Source organism: Magallana gigas, chromosome 3 (genome assembly GCF_963853765.1).
Source record: "Magallana gigas chromosome 3, xbMagGiga1.1, whole genome shotgun sequence".
Classification (NCBI taxonomy): Eukaryota; Metazoa; Mollusca; class Bivalvia; order Ostreida; family Ostreidae; genus Magallana; species Magallana gigas.
In genome coordinates this window covers 44,740,199-44,761,548 of record NC_088855.1, presented here as the reverse complement: position 1 = coordinate 44,761,548, position 21,350 = coordinate 44,740,199, and the positions used below count along the sequence as shown (strand labels likewise).

Genomic DNA, 21,350 nt, shown 5'->3' with positions numbered 1-21,350 from the left:
GTGTTTCAATAATGAAGTCATAATGTCATAAGAACCGTCAAATAAAATTTTTGGTTAGGTTTTTTCATTTGTTTATGTTTCAAAGTATCTTTTTTAAAACTCAACAAAGAAATCGTATTTCACATTATTACATGTATATGTTTCAAGAAACATAAATTTACGATACTATTAAAATCGGGTTCGAAGTTCCAAATGTTGCCATGAAACCTTCGAAAACAATATGGCCGTCAGAGTACCTGCGTAGACATTCTTTGATGCCTGTTAACTGATTATGGTAAGAGTTTGTACCATGTGCAATGGTTATGAATTTTACAAATAGTATTTTTATTTATGCATGCCTTAATATTTTTTAAAAGGTTGTTTTCACTATGCCGAATAAAATAAACCATAACAGATGCATAGTGACACAACCTTGGGAATATGCCCGTTTTACATAGAGCACGGGGTCAAAAGGGCTTAGCCCCTGCCATGAATACCAATTAATTAACACTTGCCAATTTACTACTCCAACTCAGACTGTAACAAAATCAATTTATGGCTGTGTGCCAAAACAGGTACTATGAAATGTTGACCTTTATTGCGGGGGAGTAATAAGTTGGCGGTGTAGCTTTTGATTTATATTAATTAGTTTAATATGTTTTATGGTGCAACTGTTGAGCGAACACAGCATAAATATGAATTAATACACAAAGGTTCATATGTTTCATAATGAAGAATATTACAGGGTTGTTTATAAAATGGTAAATCATATTGATAACAAAATTTGAATAAAAATAAAATATAAACATTTATATTTTATGGTTGGGTAATCTGTACAGTGAAGCCAATATTATGATCACAACTTAACTATCAGATATGCTTTAGAAACGTGCACATGCAGTGGATCCGCCTATTTATTTATTTAATAGTTTAAAAGTTGCATGCTTAGTTTAGACATTGTGACGTCATGAAAGTAGAGCAGAATCGCTGGACAATTTCAGTCAAAGTAACAATGCTCCGAACAATTTGCCAAGAAAAGAGCTAGATTAAAACAGATTCTTAATCATCACTTCAGACTAAATAAAATTTCATATTTAAATAATTTGATTTTGGTTGTAATGCACTTTCTGATTAGGTAAAAAAAAATATTTTGAATTGACGTACATTGCCTACATCACAGCATTAACACTAGCATCAAAAACGTATCAATCCGCCTGAAGTTTCATTTGAATTTTACACAATTTAATGTCAAATGACATTATTTATCACCAACTAATAGCCAAAAAAATTGCGGTTTTTAAAGCGTAAACTGTCCCTACGCATTTTATATTTGTATAACTTAAATTGAATATATTCCTTAATTAAACACTGTGTTCCCTGTTTGATATATGTTACATGGATTTCAGTTTGACAGCTTTATATTTGATCATTTACATACTAAACATGACTTGATAAATCAGCATTGCACTTTCTGTTTACAGGTTATGAATTACATTTATTAATGTGCACCACAATTGGAAAATGAAGATGGATCAAAGACTGCTAAACCCAGCTGTTGAAGTAGAAAAATTCTCTAAACTTGGTACTCAAGATCTTCAAAACAACCACCCAGAGAGAGCACTAGAGTCGTTCAAGTATGCCTTCAAACGTTCAAGAGAACTGGAGGATGATGGTTATACAGAACGAGCTTGTGCATTCAACTTAGGTGCTGTCTACATTGCCTTAGGGAATGGCAAGAAGGGAATTGAAATCCTGAACAAAGCGCTTCCCCCAGACAATACCAGAGAGGGAAGGTCAAATGGGGACCTTTTCTTCAACCTAGGACTTGGGTACGAGAATGTGGGAAATTCAGAGGAGGCAGTCAGAAATTTCAAAAAGGCTTTGGAGGAGTATAAAGTAGAGAGGGATAATGTCCAGATGGAGGCTGAAACTCTGGAGAAGCTAGGGCAGCTGTATCTCAAGACCAAGAACAGGTTTGCTGTGGATACTTTTGATCAATTAGCTCAGGCGTATGATATCTTAAAGAACCCAGCAAAGCAATTATGGGCTCTGACAGAAAAGGCAAATCAGCAGTTTGCAAACGGTTTGGAAGAGGAGGCAGAAAAATCTGCAGAGGAGTGTCTAAAGCTAGTTGAAAATTGTGGATCATCTGTGAACATTGGTAGGTTTCATATGATCAAAAGTATTTGATATATATACAATATTCAATATTAAATATTTTTCAATCTACAGAAGTTAGTTTGGTTAATAAATATTTAGATTTTGGTATGGTTTTCAAGTATTTTCTTTATTTGCGTTGACTGGATTCTTAAATGAAATTTTCAAATTCAGTAAATCTGGAGGTACACTCAATAAATAATCACTTCCTTTTTTTAGGTACAATCCTCAATGATTTAGGACTGATATTCACCCAGAGACAAAAGTATGACAGAGCAGTGTCCTGCTTTGAGTCGGCTCTCCCTATGGTGGAGGGACCATCAGGAGATGGCAAGCAACTGGCTGTCATCTTCCAGAACCTGGGGGCCACCTTCAACTTCCTTGGGAATTACCAAAGGGCGGTGGAGTACCATGAAAAAGCTGCAGATATGTATGGTACGTATAGCATGTTAAATTGAATAAAGGAATTATTTTTATATTAATTCCTTTTAGCATCATGAAAAAACCATCTTTTTTGTTAATAATAGAGCATATTTTGTGTGTGTGTGTGTAGACTTAGTGATATAATGATGATTCTGTCAATTATTTTACAACATTGGTTTTATAAGTAATATGTTTGTTGAAAAAAAAAACCAAATTTCATCAAATTTCATCGTTGAGTTGATCCACAAATTTAAATCAAATGCTCATTGAAGTATTTGATATTCTACAACAGTTGTTATTGATAAACCATTTTACACAAATTTATTAATCCTCAAAACTGTAAACTGTATAATATCACCAATATTTGAAGCCCACAGATATTAAAAAACTACTTTATTTGTTAAAAAGTCAATGTTTAATAAGTATAAACACATTGTTTAACTCTTTCTAGCTAAATTGCGCAACAGAACCAGTCAAGGACAATGCTTCGCAAACATGGCTTTTGCATACAGTCAGCTTGGAGACATCCATAATGCTGGAGAGGCCTTTCTTCATGCTTTTCAAGCAGCAAAAGATTCAGGTAACAATATTCTATAAAATACATCCATGTGTTGAAAATGACATTCCATGATAATTTTGATAAAAAATTCATTTACACATTTATTAGCTAAATAACTTTATAATTATTTTTCTGGTATCAAACGCAAGTGAATTACAAATAAACATATTTGACATCACATTCTCAGATGATAAGAGGACTCAATGGCAAGTGTGTGAAGGACTTGGGGCTGTCTGGTTTAACCAGAAGAACATCAAGAAAGCAGTGGAGTACTTTCAGAAAGCCCTGACCTTGGTAGCATCATCAGAGCCCTCCAACACCGTGGCACAGAACAGAATCGTGGCCAAGATAACACTGGCTCTACAGACTCAGGTCCAGAAGGAGAGTGCTCCAGTTGTAGAAAAGGTATATGTTGGTCAGGGTAATGGGTAATGGCCATTGTTTTATATAAGGAAGGAGAGTCATGAAGTTGTACTAGTTGCAAAGACGTTTGGTTAAATTCATGGTTTCTAGGAAGTTATAAAAGAGGGTGGATAATAATATTTGTTGTAAAGAAAGTAAGTTGGTCAGCTGTTGCAAAAAAAATTAATTAGTTAGCTCTTAAGTTTGATTGGTTATAGTTGTTGTAAAGAATATTTTAAAGAAGCTGAGCCAGCCCTCTGTTGTAGTGAGGATGGGTCAGTAAGCTGTTGTATAGAATGTTGTATCAGTTCTGAGCTATTAATTCAAATTCTTCTCTATTACATTAGCAAAATCAAATTTTGATAAACACTAGACATTTATGCAATAGGTAAATCGTGGTGAGGCCAAAATTATTCGGAGAACTCCAGTGAAAGAGTCATTCATAAAGAAGGAAGTAGCCGTTCCTGTACAATCCAGCCCCATGGCTGCAGTTGGATCTTCTCCTAAGCATGAAAGGCAAGATTTACATCGTTTCTACTAAATCAATCTACCTGTATATCAGCTTGAACTATATGAAAGTCACCTGCATTTTTTTCTCTGTTCTATAGATTATTCAATTTTTATATCAATTATATTCTATATGTTACGAGATCATATTTATATACCAAATCTGTATGGTAAATTTTATCAAGCCATGAATAGATTACTGGTACGTGTATCAAGACATTCATATGAAAAATTGAATGGGACCGTCAGTTGAGACTAGCCTAAAAATACAGGAACAACGAATATACAAGACTTTTGTTTATTTAAATTCATGTTTCAAATATATTTTAGAATGCTCTTGCACAAACTTTTTTTTTTTACTAACAAACACATTGGTTTTCAGATTTAGCACCCCAAAACAGTAAGACAATCAATTGCTTATTCAATGGATTGGTTTGCACTAAATCCTTAGTGATTTGAATCACTCATTTTACAAGCTTTAATTGCATGAATGTAATGGCTGTTCAATTTACTGATGAATGAAGTATGGGCATTTTGGCATATACATGTAAAGATAATTGATATAAAACAGGATCAGGATTTTGTCAGTCCATTGATATCTCCAAAGAGTAGTGATTCCATCACAGTTACCATTGAGTTTCATAGGACAAGATAAAGTTTGCAGTTTATACAAATGAAACATTTTTTCTATGCAGCATCCTAAATATGAAATCATTTTATGTACTGGTAATTCTGTTTAAGCTGTACTTTGAATTTCCAGGACATGTTATCTTCTTAGCCTTATAATCAATCTATAAAGTATAAAATCATACAAGCTATAAAATCATTAATGCTGTTAGGCCACTGATGCTCATGACTCCTTTAAACATTACTCAAATGTGTCCATGGATCACTACTATATAGCACTTGAAAAAGGCATGCGGTCCATTCCATATTCTTCACATCCAATATTTAAAGTTTATAAATAGTTTTCTTTAATAGTTGGCAATATTTTTAGCATTGTTTTCATATTTTTGCATGAAATTCCTGACAACTGTCAAGGGGGCTGAAATTTATCTATCCATGACAAACTTTCAATTCATTTCTTCGCCTTTTTGTATTTATTTTTCAGTCACTTCCATTGTTTTTGATTGCTTTAAAGATTAACTTTCAGTTGTAATGGGATTGCATTGATTAATTATTTAACATGGTTCTTGCTTGCTATTTAATGTAAACGTTTAGAGAAATCCCTTAAATGTTTGTGGTGTTTCTAGCTCATAAAAATGTAAACTGACTACCGTATGTACGAAAGCCGAATAGGGCCATATAAAAAAAACTATTTTTATCTCGTAATTACGAGAAAAGATCTCGTTATTACGAGTAAATTATCTCGTTATTACGAGAAAAGATCTCGTAATAACTAGAACAGATCTCGTTATTACGAGTTGATTATCTCGTAATTACGAGAAAATATCTCGTAATTACGAGAAAAGATCTACATAAAATGGTGCGTTTCTGAAAAGAATTCGACTGGATCACCCTTTCAGTCTTTTTCTTTCAAGAAACGTTGATTCAATTTTGATTAATATTTAAAGATAACAACAATCATTTTTCATCAATTTCTACATATCAATAACTGGATTTGACATTTTATCTTATATGAATAAAAGGAAAGAACTTCATGTAATTTTACTATTTAACTTATATATATTATAATCCCACTACGAAGTAAATACCAGGTAGTCCTATAGTCGTAAAAGTTACAGATATCTTTAATGACTTTATAGTTTCAGTCATGGATATGGATATACACGATTTACCCGAATTTGTGTTTTATATGTTTATAGACAACCTACATGTATATTGAAAATAATTGATTTTGTATACTAACATTTTGGAGTCTGAAAACAAATTACACGTATCCTTCATAATTATTGATAAACAGTTCGATGAATTTATTAATCAATCTGCTATGCTATTTCTTCTGAAATTTCTTTAAAACTGCTTGATCCGATTTTATATCAAATTATGCGTACGCTTTTAAACGATGATTATGCAAAGTATGTATATATCAATAGACATTGCAGTAGTTCATACACTTTACATAAAAGGATTAGAATAATGAAACGCAACATTTTAAATAGATCTTTTCTCGTAATAACGAGATGATTAACTCGTAATAACGAGATCTTTTCTGGTAATAACGAGATTTCTTCTCGTAATTACGAAAAAATTATCTCGTAATAACGAGATCTTTTCTTCTAATAACGAGATCTTTTCTCGTAATAACGAGATAAATAACTCGTAATAACGAGATAATTAACTCGTAATAACGAGATCTTTTCTCGTAATTACGAGATGATGAACTCGTAATAACGAGATCTTACCTCGTAATTACGAGATAAAAATATTTTCTTAAGTGGCCCTATTCGTCTTTCGTACGTATGTCTTTTATTTTTGTGCCAGAATTTTTTATATTGGTTCATGAATGTCGCAAACATTTCTCACAACAGAAATATGTATGCTTAATTACTAAGCTACTTCAATCTGTAATCAATGTATAATATGAATTCTTTGAGAGTGCCCAAAATAAAATGGAGAACAATTAAAGACTTGCCGGTAAATTAGGCCAATAGAAGAAATTTAACCAACAATTTCATTACCATCCATACTAGCATTTATGATAACTTGCTTGCATGTTAGTTTTTGGATATACAGTACATGTAATCTCTAATATACATATTTTCTCAAATACAAGGTAATTTGTGCTTATTCTTACTGGTTTGCATGACTTGTCATACATTTCAATACATTAAAATATTTGTATTGTATTTTTTTTCAACAGCAAGGCTAAACATGTCAGCTATGGGTAAATATTAGTTCATAGATCATGCAAGCCTTTTTTTCTATCACGAATGATTGGCATTCATGAAATGTTCATTATACAACAATAATATGATTGCATGCTTTCACATCTATAAACTTAATCAACCAAAGGGATGTTTGAAAACATTTGAAAAAATATAATCAATTCTAAACCAGTTTTGAGTATCTTTGTTGATTTAATTTTTGTTCATATATATATTATACATGTATCAGCTACCTATATATTTAGAGCTGGTTGTAGCTAAGATGGTTAGGCATTGTGTTTGTAGCATTATATTTTACTGATCCATGGGTGTATATAATATAACTATATTCTGTTTGGGTTATCATACATTAATGCTGAATGAATTTTAAAATCTCTTTAATTTTTTAATTTTTTTTGTGATACAAATATAATGAGAGACTTAGCTTTACTTTCATTCTTTTAAAAAGCAGCAATTAACAATTTTTTCTTCAATCTCTGCTGAAAAATTAACTTAATATTTTGGAAAATAAAATTTCTTAAAAGCAACACATATATATTATTGGTAGATTATAGCTGGGAACCATGCAGATTTTTTTATGCAAGAGAAATATAATTTGCTACCATAAATTATGCAATTATGGATTTTCTGAAGAAAAAAATGACTGCATTTTGTGTGATGTGCATTTGAAGAATTTTTTGATCGTATGAACATACCATCACCATTGAATATGTGTTTTCTCTTAAAGAAATGTTAATTGAGATATTTTAATACATGTACTTGAATAAAACTTTTTTCGTTAATTTACTTATATGAGCCAAATTAGATATTGGTTATAGTAATAGTGTCAAAATTAAAGAGAAATTTTAGTTTCCTTGTTGCTCTCAACAAAAATAGGCGTTACAAGGTTATTCTCTTATTTGCCAATTAATTATAATCTTCAATATCTATTGCATTTTAAATATGCTAGTGAAAATGTTTCAAGCATTGTTCATATTTAATTTTGTCAGGATTGTTTTCTTACTTTATCATTTATATTAATATATTTTGTTACTGTTGAACTTAAATATGCCAACAATGTTTTATTGATTTAAAATTTGTTATTCTTTCCACAGGTTTGTACCAGTGGGAAGGAAAGGCTCATCACTGCGGTATGAGAAGGTAGCCAGAGGCTTGAGCAAGGACACCATTATTACAGACACATTCAGATCAAGCACAAGGAGCTCCATGATTGACATTGAATCAGAATCAGAAGAAGATTCAGAGGAGGAGGCAGATGAGGAGGAAGAGGAGGAAGAAGACTCTGACATTGACAAGACCATTCATCAAACTGAGACACCCAAAATCATGCGAGGGAGGGATGAGAGCAGGGCTAGCTCCAACAGGTGAACAGTTCACTCATTCATTTAACAAAATATTTTTAAGTCAAATTACATGTAATAAAAGGAAATCCCAAAAACCCCTGAATTAAGTCACCATTTTCAGACAGGAATGAATTACCAATGTATAATATAACATTGATAGGAGAGGGTTTACATTGGCATAGCCTGTTGCCCAATCCTTTTGAATTATCAATTAAATGTGTTGGAATTATAATATAACATGTATTGTTAAAAAAAACAGGCTGTTTTAAAGTCAGCTTCACTCAGCAGATCTAAAAATGTCAGCTTAAGAAAAATATTTGTACGTCATACAAGGTCTCTCTCTGTCACAAACAATTCACATTCAAACAATGACTTAGTGCATATATATCATTCTATATATAAATTAATCTGTCAATGTTTATAAACTTGAAAAATGATCTATTTTCAAAAAAGGTTTTGATTACTATACAAAACTCCTCCCATAATAGTTGATTATTAGCAGGCTTGGGGTAATGCTAAATGTAATGGTAATGCATTGCAATGCATTACATGTTTTCAAAGTAATGCTAGTAATGTGTAATGCCACAAAATTAGCATTACAAGTAATGGCAATGTAATTAATTACCTTTGAAAATCTAGTGTAATGCTGGCATTACATGGCATTACTTTGCATTACTATGCTTATTTATGCATGTTCACTTTTAAAAATGTGATGAATAAATGAATAGTTGAAATTATATTTTATTAAATTTATTTTTAAAGAAGAAAGAAATAATACTTGAGATAAAAATGTTTTAATTGTATTATTAAAAAAGCTTTTAAAAAATTCATTTTTGAATTGTTAATACATGTATTACTAAATATAACAGCACAATTTCATAACATTTTAAAGAGTGTTGTTATTAAGAGTTTATAATCATTTAAACAATTTACTCCAATTAGTTTGCACTTCAATAAGAAATGTGTCAACAACACACTATGCCCCCAGGATAATCTAAGTATCAAAACAATCCATTGTTATAAGAATTAAGTGCTAAACACCCCAATCCCCTTCCCTTCGCTATGTCCCAATAGAATAGAAGACAGACATGCACCTTTAAAAGCAAAATGAATGCACTGTCCATCCATGATGAAAATAAATATCACTTCCAATATTATAACCCATTTGAAAATAATTTTACTTACTTATTTTCTTTCTCTCTCTCTCTCACTCTCACTCTGTCTCTTGTCTCTCTCTTGTCTCTCTCTTGTATATTAAGTACACTGTACATTAGTTTGGACTGATAGAAAATACAAGATTCATGTATTTTTCTATTATTGCACTTAATATATCCTAATTAAGATAAAGATCATCAAACAGTACTTTTCAGTCCAAGCTTCGACTGCTCCTGTATTTTTAAAACATTTATTTAGTATAGCTGGGAAGATTTTCAAACTAACAGGATGCAGTTAAAAGATGAACCCTTTGAAACTTCGATCATAAAGTGCAACAGCAATCTTTTGTCTTAAAGTGTCCTCAGTAGAAAGAAAAACGATTTAAACACTGTATCTTAAAAAATACAACTGGGAAAAACCATCTGTTTATGAATTAATACAATTAAGTGTCCAAAATTATAAAGATTTGTGTAATCTGGGGAAATATCTCTATTTAGCTTTTGATAACCGCAACATTATTCCATAAATTGTTTTTTGTTATGCATGTAATTCTGTGTCTCTATTTCGTATTCTACATTGGATCATGCCAAATGTCTATGAATATCATTTTACTTATGTAATACATATGTTGTTTATAATGCCACAAGATGATTATATATTGAGCAAATAAAGAATGACTCTTGTATAGTCATTGAATTTGAACCTAATACTGAGCATGAACCCCTAGATATGTTAAAGAGTGTTTTATATTTGAAACATTTGCAAAAACTCTTTATTAGCTTTGCTTTTTTAAAACAAAGTAATGGTAATGGTAATGCATTACTTTACTCATGTAATGGTAATGTAATGCATTACTTCAAGAAAATAAAGTAATGGTAATGGTAATTTAATGCCCAAATTCATGAAGTAATGGTAATGTAATGCATTACTCTACAATGTAATTCGCCCCAAGCCTGATTATTAGAACATAAACATACAATGTACAATTCTCTTTTTAAAGTATAAAGAATACAAGCAGACGGCAAAGTGTAAAAGCAGCTCAAGTTCAAGGTCTCCACAATGTTTCAACAGAAAGCTCAGATTCATCAGAATCTGATGAAGACACAGCGAGAAAGGAGGAAGATGAAGATGATCAAACAGCAGTCAAAGAAGCAATGAAAAAACAGCTCCACAGCCAGGGTATGGTTGACTTATTACATGAATTATTTCATTGAAATCAATATGTTAAAAAGTGAAATGATTGACACGATAGATGTATGCATGTATGTACAAATGTATATAATATACTGTAAAACAACTTTTTTGGTGACAACTTTATTTCGGAGATAAACTGGTTTGCTACACTTATTTTTCTTCATCAAGCCTTATCTTCACAAGTGTTCTTATAACAACCACAGATTGATGATTTTTTTGTGGCAAGAAATACTCACAAATATTTTTCGCATGGTATAGAGCAGGCTTGGGGTAATGCTAAATGTAATGGTAATGCATTGCAATGCATTACATGTTTTCAAAGTAATGCTAGTAATGTGTAATGCCACAAAGTTAGCATTACAAGTAATGCTAATGTAATGCATTACTTTCCAAAATCTAGTGTAATGCTGGCATTACATGGCATTACTTTGCATTACTATGCATATTTATGCATGTTCACTTTAAAAAAATGTGATGAATAAATGAATAGTTGAAATTGAATTTGATTAAATTTATTTTTAAAGAAGAAAGAAATAATTCTAATTGAGAAAAAAATGTTTTAATTGTACATGTTTTATTAAAAAAGGTTTTTTAAAATTCATTTTTGAATTGTTTACATTACTAAGATAACAGCACAATTTCATAACATTTTTAAGAGTGTTGTTATTAAGAGTTTTTAATCATTTAAACAATTTACTCCAATTAGTTTGCACTTCAATAAGAAATGTGTCAACAACACACTATGCCCCCAGGATAATCTAAGTATCAAAACAATCTATTGTTATAAGAAGTGCTAAACACCCCAATCCCCTTCCCTTCGCTATGTCACAATAGAATAGGAGACAGACATGCACCTTTAAAAGCAAAATGAATGCACTGTCCATCCATGATGAAAATCAATATCACTTCGAATATTATAACCTATTTGAAAATAATCTTACTTATTTTCTCTCTCTTTCTCTCTGTGTGTGTCTCTCTCTCTCTCTCTCTCTTTCTCTCTCTCTCTCTCTCTCTCTCTCTCTCTCTCTCTCTCTCTCTCTCTTGTATATTATTTACACTGTACATTAGTTCGGACTGATAGAAAATACAAGATTTATGTATTTAATCTATTATTGCACTTAATATATCCTAAGATAAAGATTGTCAAACAGTATTTTCCAGTCCAAGCTTTGACTGCTCCTGCAAAACATTTATTTAGCATAGCCCGGAAGATGGATGCATTTAAAAGATGAACCCTTTGAAACTTCGATCCTAAAGTGCAACAGCAATCTTTTGTCTTAAAGTGTCCTCCGTAAAATGAAATACGATTAAAATATCTGAAGAAATATAACCGGGAAAAAATCATCTGTTTATAACATTAATTAATAAAATTAAGTGTCCGAAATTATAAAGATTTGTGTAATCTGGGGATATATCTATATTTAGCTTTTAAAAACCGCAACATTATTTCATAAATTGTTTTTTGTTACACATGTTATCCTGTGTCTCTATTTCATATCTGATATTGTATCATGCCAAATGTCTATAAATATCATTTTACTTATGTAATATGTTGTTCATATTGCCACAATGATTATACATGTATATTGAGCAAATATAGAATTACTCTTGTTTATTCATTGAATTTGAACCTGATACTGAGCATGAAGCTGTAGATATGTTAAAGAATGTTGTATATTTGAAACTTTTAAAAAAAAGTAATGGTAATGGTAATGCATTACTTTACTCATGTAATGGTAATGTAATGCATTACTTCAAGAAAATCAAGTAATGGTAATGGTAATTTAATGCCCAAATTCATGAAGTAATGGTAATGTAATGCATTACTTTACAATGTAATTCGCCCCAAGCCTGGTATAGAGTATATGAATCCCAGATGATATTATTTAACAATGTTTCATTTAAAATGGGGCTAATTCAAAAACACAAGTTACAACTTGGATCTTTTACGAAAATCAGTTTTTTGGTTAAAATTAAGATGCAGTGAAATCTTCTACCATTGCCATTTTGCAAAAAACAAGGGCATATACATGTTTAACCTTTGTACATTTATGAATCATTATAAAAAGCATTAAAGATATTTAAAGAATTTGTTCCTCTTTATGTCAATTCAAACTTTTTACACCAGATCTTATTTGGGAATGATTTTGTCTTTTTAGGGAGCTCGGACAGTGACTCGGATAGCACTCCTCAGGTAATCAAGTTAACTCCTGTATGGTACTTACATATCAAATTGGTGGCAGATCGATTTTCAGACTGTTCCTCTTTTGAACCCCAATTGCATAATCATGTGATTTGTAATTATGGAAATTAATTACATGCTGTATCTGTGTTATCTTTATAGACAATCAGAAGTTTCAAAAAAAGGCAAGATGAAGAAGAAAGTGACCCTGATAGGTAAGAATCACCACCTGTAACAAAGAAAAAATGATCAAAACAGACTGTTGACTTTAGTATATTTGTTAACGAATCAGATTTTACCATCAACAATCACATATTGAAACTTCATTTATTTCTCTGTACAGCTCAGAGGATGAGGCTCCTCCACTTCCAACTCAGTCCCCTCCCGTGACTACTAAACCACTGGCAGGTACATACGAGTCGCCAGGGAAGGTGCAGGAAAAGAGAATTCATTATGCAGATGTGGAACACTCTAAATCTCCCAGACCAGGAGGTAAAAAGCTTGTCAAGCATCCTGATCATAGCTCTCATCATCCTAATTTCTTGAGTGATCAAGTAGATAGCACCAGTAGCTCAGAGGGAAGCAATGATGATGATGATGATGACGATGATGAAAATGATGATGAAGTCGGTCAATCCCTGGTTAAGAAAAGTGGGGGCTTGCAGGCTAGTGGGACATATCATGAAATAGAAATGGGTACAATGCAAGGTATTGTTCACTCACAGAAGCATAAACTTCTCTATGTTGCTATGTACCCAGTAGAATAGGACTGTACAGCATAGCAGACCCTTTATAATCTTCAAGTGTTGCTGGTTGGCTCTCGTTGCTTAAAAAAGTCTTTGTCCTAGCTCAAAAGCCAAGATTTTTTGGATACACAATAAAACTTTTATTATTTGCCCCCTTAATGAATGGCATTTCTTAAATATTTGTGAATCAGATGATGCAAATTAGAATAAGGACAAAATTGGTTCAAGTTTAATAAACCTTACGTAAAGGTTTAGATGAAAATGAGGTTGATTGTATATAATTTGTCTCTGATATTCTTGTCTTCTGGGCTTGTCTATGAGTTTCTGTAGAGGTGTTAGTTGTCAAGAATATAGAATTGCTTCATTGTAGTTTGCTGAAAATTTACCTTTTACTCTAAATATACCATTTTTATATATGTTTTTAACATTAATCTTTATTTTCTTGTGTGTATAGTATATAGAAGATAGTGGTATTAGAAAAAAAGTTCACAAGTCAAAAGAAATCTTTTTTATGCACTTCATTGTTGGGTAGCAGTGACTAATTACCCCCCCCCCCATGCTTCTAAGAAAGCATACACAAGATTGTCATTTGCTTTCAAACAATGTCATCGATGTTGTACTGTAATCTTTTCTGTCTTTTTATTAATTTACATCTAATAATTTTCATATCCTTTATAATTATGAAATTATTACTGTGTTGTCATTTTAGCTCACCTGAGATGAACGCTCAAGTGAGCTTTTCTGATCAAAATTTCTCTAAGTCTGGAGTGTGAAGTCTCTACAAACATTGTTGTACAGGGCAATAACTGCTCATGTTTTCATCTTCCACAGTGAATATCTCATGTTGTTACTACCAGGTAACAAGAAACAAAATGAATTCAAACAAAAATCCTTACAAAAATATACTTACCTTTCACACCTTAATTAAATTTCAAAATAGAAGTATTTATTTAATGTTATGATGCTATTATTTTCTTTGAAAACTATCAGCCTCAAATATTTTGTTTCATTTTCTTAAATATGTCTGAGATAAGCTTTGAATATAAAAATCACCCAGGAAATGGTCAGTATTGTTTCATAAGATTTGAGATTTCTGCTTGAATTACATTGAGATTGCCAAAATACTGTATACATGAGAAAAAAACCTTAGCACAAGATTTCAGATTGACGTTCAAAACACTGAAAGCCAACCTGTAGGTATATTTTATTAGAAGTTGTATCACATGTATTATGTTTATGTATAAGCTTGAGATCATTTGATGACTGGACTAATATGATGCTTTATGAGGGGTGATAAGTTCACCATAAGTCAATAGGACTTACTGGAAATAAAAGTGGGAATATAATAGCAATGACATTGTTATAATTGATTCAGACTGTCATTCATGTGAGCAATGTGGCATATTGCCCTCTTTGTTAATGTGTGTTCTTACTAGTATATTTTTGTTCATGCTTGTACAAATAACTTGTGCAATAAGCTTGCCTTTTACTTTTTGTCCCCTGTTTTATTTGTGTATGCTATGTTTGCTAAGTTCTTTATGTACTTTGCTTTTCTATACTCTTTATGTCGTGTTACTTTTTTTTTTACTAATTAATATGTCAATTTTGTTTTCATTGTTTTGCATATATCGCTTGCACATGCTAACACTTATTTACTAACGCTGGCTATAAATTTGACATTAATAGTCATTATAAACTTCTTTGCCAAACATTAAAAATATCTAGCAAAGTTATCTTTTGGATTTGACTTATTTTCACATGGTGTTTTGAACTTTGATAACCATGAAACACCATTTAAAATCCTTGCGTTTAGTAAAGATTACGAACCTACACTGAGAGTAGACTGAAGCCAAACTTACATCGGTCAAACTTTCCACAGTTGTTTCTGTCTACTCTGAGTTGGTGCAAAGGATTAACAGTTTAAATAAATTTGATTTACTTGCGAAAAACTTTTTGATTGTTACTCTTTTGTTTAGAATTAAGGAATACAGAACCTCAACGGAAATTTTAAACAATTAATGTCGAAATTATTTCAAAAGAATTGTGTTTTCAAAGTTTGACTCAGTGAGTACTTATTCTCAGTTTCTAGGTTTGGTATCAAAAAATTGTGTATTAAATCATTATACGGTTTTGATTTTATTTTTGTTTTTACACTTTTTTAGTTTTATTAAAAGTAAATGACTGTGACACATTCTTTTTAAGAGTATGCATATTTGATTCACAAGCACAACAAAAAATCAAAAAATCAAAATGAATACTCTAGAGAAATTAGAAATGAGGAAAGTATGCAAGGGCAAGTGTGATAGGGATTCGCCATTAAGATAGAGGAATTTCATAACGAAGAAAATGAAAAATGTAAAGCTTTCTTTTTGCAAGGTCAAGGCTCACCTGAGGATGACGACCCTCTGTACCAGTCCATTCCTGCCAGGACTGACTCAGCAAGATCACGTGAATCTTTAAGATCACGTGAATTCGAGATAGACACGCCCACTTATGAGAAAGGGCCAAGATTTCAGAACTATTCTGATTTACCTAGAGGTGTGAAGTAAGTGTATACTACCGTGTCCGTTTTTATGAACCTTTAACATCATGGTGTATAATGTTCATGTATATACATCAAGCACGATCCTAGCTTTTCATGCCTCATGGAAACATCGATTTGTAGATAGTTTTTTTCTTCTTCAAATGTTGCTCGAATATTTGCAATTAATCAGTTATTTTTTTTAGTCTTGCCAGTTTTGACACCAATTCATATCGGGCTAGAAAACGGTATAACATATGGAATAAATAAGCATTTTGAGGGTTTTTTTTTTATAATTATTATTTTTCTTTTGTCCAGAGAATTGAAGTGTGTTCATTCCTATGTTATCCTTTTATTTCATCGTATTTTATTTTTGTTTTGGCATAAAGTACATGTACAATGCGTGCGTACCATTTCATATACTATCCGGCTTCTTAAAATAGTAACATGATTTTGTTGTAGAGGAATAAGATGGGGAATTAAAAGTAATTGATATCAATTTCGCAATTTTTTAAAGTGCATTTATTTATTTAATCAATCAAATTGTTCAATGTATAGTTTCTTTTGCGCCTTTTGTTTGTTAGTTTTGTTTTTTGGTGTTCTTTTGAGGTCTAATTTACATATTCTTAAGGTTTTTAAAACTAGACACAGGTAGTAGTGCGAGATAGACATTCATAAGACTTTTTTTTAATGAAGACTTTTGTTCAAAAGATTTTTTTTTTTTTCAAATTCCTCATGAAAACGGTTTGACATATAAAAATATTAATGTTTTGTCAATAAGTCTGTTGAATTTCAGCAATTAGGCAAAAGTCGTGAAACGGATTTCTGTTCATCGATAGACTTCTCTTGTAGTGTCTGCTTCATAGCTCCCTCCTCTCTTTCAGTGTAGAGTCTGCCGCTGCTGATGAGTAGGTATCATGCATCAGAAGCTAATCCTCGCTTTCCTTGCTCACACATCCCTGCTTCTTTGTCTTACCAAGTGCATTCATATATTTCATAGTTGTGGAGTACTATTCAACTTTTTCAATTCAAATTTTGCCGATGTGTACCGAAATTTATACTGACCACTTTGGTTGAAATGTAGTAATTTTGTGAAGAGGTATCATGGTCAAATTTTAATTCATGATATATTTTCCTCTAAAAGTAAATGACATCGTTTCTATGAGGTATGTTCATGTTTTAATAGTTAACAGAAGCAAAATTGTGTTGATTAAAACCTTGTCTAACGATTGCATTAATTTTGTTCTTTCGTAATTGATTATGTGTAAATGTATTACTTTTGGTCAACCTCATGTTCTTAGAATTTAAATGTTAAACGTGTACAAAAGAGGTTACTAATGTTTTACACCGCTTCCCAACAGCTGTTTTTGCCCATTTATTTAATGTTGTGTAATATATGTACGCAATAATCCTTTCACTTGTATGAAACCTTCGTCACTGTTTGGTTTGAGTATTGTAAAGGATTTATAATCACCGTTCCTTTTATAATTCATAAAAACGATTATTATGTTGGGGATTCCAAAAAATGAGATTGATATATGATATCCTGTCATTATATTATGTTACGAGAATTAGATTAATTTAAAAACGAGCATTAAACACTATCAGATTGGTTACTTTTTGTTTTCATTTGAGTTAAAAAAAGATTTAATTCTTATGCTTACAAAATTTACATGCACTTATCTACCTTTTTTTACTTTCAAGTTCTTGTCAAAACTCGGGAATCAGTCACACAGATAAAGTCCGGGTCATACGTATGATATACGTTGCCAATCAATAGAGAGATTGTGTAATTTGATTTTTTTTTTTCAATTCAGGGATGTTCACCAGTTCCAAGAACATCAAAGACTGGTCAGACAGAGGAAGGAGTTGGAGGAACAAAATGCTGCCTCTAACGACAGCAAGACCTGCGCCATTATGTGAACGAACTTTTGGGGATAATTTTTCAGAATTTAAAGTAAAACACTTTAAAAATGTAGCAATTTATAATCATAGATTTCTTAGCATGCATTTTTGTTGGATCACCCACTAAATGACTTTACTCAATGCTTATGTGTTGTAAATTACAAACACACTGAACTTGGGTAAAAATTGCAACGTTTTTCATTTATCTTATTCAGATGTTAAAAGAAGTAATCGAAAAAACCTGTAGTTAGGATGTGCTATATAATGACCTTATTTTAATTAGATTAATGATGGAGGCATCCTATTTTTTTTTTTAGTTTTTTTTTATTATTTTTTTTTTCATCAAATTTAGCATGTGCGTCAAATCAAATTATCATGGCTGTGTATCATGGTAGGTTTTAGCCACTAACGACCACCTGCTCTTAACATTGGAGATTATTTGCATAAATTTTAAAACTACAACACTACTCAATTCACACGTATTCATTTTGGGTGTATGGTGCAGTATTCATCTCTATGTTTGTACTTAAAGAACACAATATCGTGATCATATTTCGCAGTCATATTTATGCTTTCAGTACGAAATTCGGAGCTTTCTAACGTGCTAACATTTGTATACGTTTATGACTTTTTTTGACAGGTTTAGTAATCAGTATATGCATAGATACGTGATTAGAATCACATCAGAATAATTCTTAATAGTACATGTATATATACACCAGGGATTGTTTTTTCATTTAAATGCAATGCTATTAATATTGTTATTTTAAGAATATTCTGTGATAAATGACCGTGATATGTCTCACTTAACATGCTCTATGTTTAATACTTGAAATAAAGTAAACTTTACTATATTGTTCATAGTTTTTTTTTCTAACAAAAGTGCCATTTCAGAGAAATCTGTAAGATAAAAATACAGTTTCATCATCTTTTGATAAAGGACGGGTTAGCTGAAACGTTTGACACAAATATTGATAATTCGTTCATTGGACATCACAACCAGGATCGGAGTCCAAAAAGTAATTCCGTCATTGTATGAAGCAATTAGTATCAATAAAGTTTTTTTAAGTATAAAGGGAACAATTAACCTGCATTTATAAGAAACTAATTGAGGTTTATTGTCGTTAACGTAATCACTGATAATCAGAACCGGAATTGCGGTGTCGTTCATCTGATGCATTGTCTACCTGGCAAAGATTTTTTTATGAAAATCTACGCAGCTGTGCATCGGATGTTTCCATTAACCAAGGATCCGGTTGATCGAAATAATTATCGTGCATAGTTTTTTGCTAAGAATAAATAACATTAATCGACCTCTGGAATTTCCCGTGAGAAACTCGTGGAGACTGTTAATTATCATCGTCTTGGAGACACATTGCAAAGTGTTCCTGATGGTTGTTTTAGCAGTTTATATCTGTGTATAGAACTTCTCTAGTGGTTCTTTCATGATGTCTCTCTTGGTGGTTCTTTCGTTATTCTGTTTCTTTGTGTCTGATTGTCAATGTCACACATATGAAGTCTTGAAAGGTATTCAAGAGACTGTATTGAAAAACTATACAAGGTATCTAAGACCACTGAGGAACCAGAGTGAAACATTAGTGGTTTATACAGACCTAATGCTTAACTCTATCCAGAACTTCAATGTCAAAACGCGAACATTGAAGACATCCATTGCATTAAACTTGGTGTGGAAAGACGATTTCATTCAATGGGAAGCTTTGGATGACCACATGAAGGTGTTTCAGTTGCCAAAGAGCCAGGTCTGGACTCCGACTATGATCCTTCATAATCCCGCTGAAGGCTTTGAAATAACTACAGAGTCCAATTCAATTGACAAAACGCAGCATTTCTTTAACGGGACAGTTAACTACGTCATTACGGGCAGTATCCTGACGGTCTGTAAACCGGACATTTTCCTTTATCCGATGGACAGTCATACTTGTGATATCCAAGTGATAAATTCCCATTATCAGGAAAATATTGTGTTGAAATCGCTTCGAAACAAAATTGGACTTGACCATTACACGGAACACCCGGAGTGGGTGATTACCGGGACCAATGTCTCAACTAATTTGGTTCACGGAAACATCACGGAATTAGCCTTCATCATCCACTTTTCCCGGAAACCCGAATTTCATATGGTAAATGTCCTTCTTCCCATCACGTTTTTGAGTGCTCTCAACGTTTTGGTCTTCGTTCTCCCCCACCATTCAGGGGAAAGGATTTCGTATTCTATAACAATTCTTCTAACGTTCGTAGTGTTCATGAATGCCATGGCAGATGAACTTCCACCAATCGGGGACCCGGTTTGTCTTTTGAACATATACATTACTATACAGATGACGATGAGCTCCAGCATTGTGGTCTTTACCATTGCCAGCTTAAGTCTTTATGATAACGAGGATAAAGGAAAACCCGTTCCTCTACGATGGAAGATTTTCGCATACTATGTTGGGAACATTCTGTGTCTAAAGTTTAAAAACGCTCAAGAATTTGAAATAAAGGATATTCCAAAAATAAATGAAGTTTATCCATTTGAAGATGACTGTGACGTCATTCAAGACTCTCCTGCCCCACCCTACGTAGATTTGGGATGGAAAGATGTGGGCCATGCTTATGACAAATGTTTTTTTGTGCTCAGTAGCGTAATTTTGATAACCAACACTGCAACATACTTCTTGTGTATTTCTCTACATCTTACTTGATGACTTGGATAAAGTGAAAGTCACAAACTAAAACATTTTCTTCATAAAATCGTAGCCCAGAAACCATTAATTTATTGTCTCTTTTGACGTACATTGTATGTAAAAAAAAAATATCATCTTATATTGTGATGTTCTCTGAACATTTATAGAAAGACTTTTTTTCATATTGATAGATTTAAATTGTTTATCATATAAATCATCGCAGTTTTTAATTTTTAGTTTATAACTGTGTTGATCACATGTTTTTTTGTTATCTTATTTTATGTATTGTATTTATTACATGTTATATTTAGCTCTTATATGAAGAGAAAAGTTGACACTGCCAGATACTGTGGTTTCATTAATATTCAAGGGCATCAATTTTCGTGGATTAAGTAAAAATCACAGTTTCAAGGATACGTAAATTCGTGGCCAATGACCATATCAATACAAAATGTTAATAAAAATTGCACTTCAATGAGCATTTAATTTCGTGGATCAACTAAACAACAAAATCCACGAAAATTGGTATTCAACGAATATTGGTGAAACCACAGTATATTTAAACAGCACTTTAACTCTTCAAATCTGTTACCTTCACAGAAAAACCAATAGCATGTCTGTTACGTAAACAATTTGTTGGAACATTAGTACTTAGTAAATAGAACCGAATCTTGATTACATAATCTCAATGTTGTTTCCTGTTAAAATATCGGTTTAACGAGTGAAAAATGGTTTCCAAAT

At 31.9% G+C, this 21,350-nt stretch overlaps 2 protein-coding genes across 2 annotated transcripts; both read left to right on the top strand.

Moving 5' to 3' along the window:
* The first annotated feature begins 175 nt into the window (after positions 1-175).
* On the top strand, positions 176-18,776 carry LOC105348754 (uncharacterized). The gene is made up of 16 exons (XM_066077885.1): positions 176-274; positions 1,461-2,140; positions 2,356-2,571; positions 3,011-3,139; positions 3,306-3,523; positions 3,909-4,058; positions 4,264-4,427; positions 6,852-6,875; positions 7,971-8,240; positions 10,375-10,553; positions 12,728-12,762; positions 12,913-12,965; positions 13,094-13,458; positions 15,873-16,041; positions 16,224-16,265; positions 17,835-18,776. The coding sequence occupies exons 2-16, from the start codon at positions 1,501-1,503 to the stop codon at positions 17,938-17,940; spliced, it is 2,760 nt and encodes a 919-aa protein (XP_065933957.1). The 5' UTR covers positions 176-274; positions 1,461-1,500; the 3' UTR covers positions 17,941-18,776.
* A 762-nt stretch (positions 18,777-19,538) lies between these two features.
* On the top strand, positions 19,539-20,627 carry LOC105341057 (acetylcholine receptor subunit beta-like 1). Its single transcript, XM_011447353.3, has one exon. The coding sequence runs from the start codon at positions 19,539-19,541 to the stop codon at positions 20,625-20,627; it is 1,089 nt and encodes a 362-aa protein (XP_011445655.3).
* Positions 20,628-21,350: the final 723 nt, after the last annotated feature.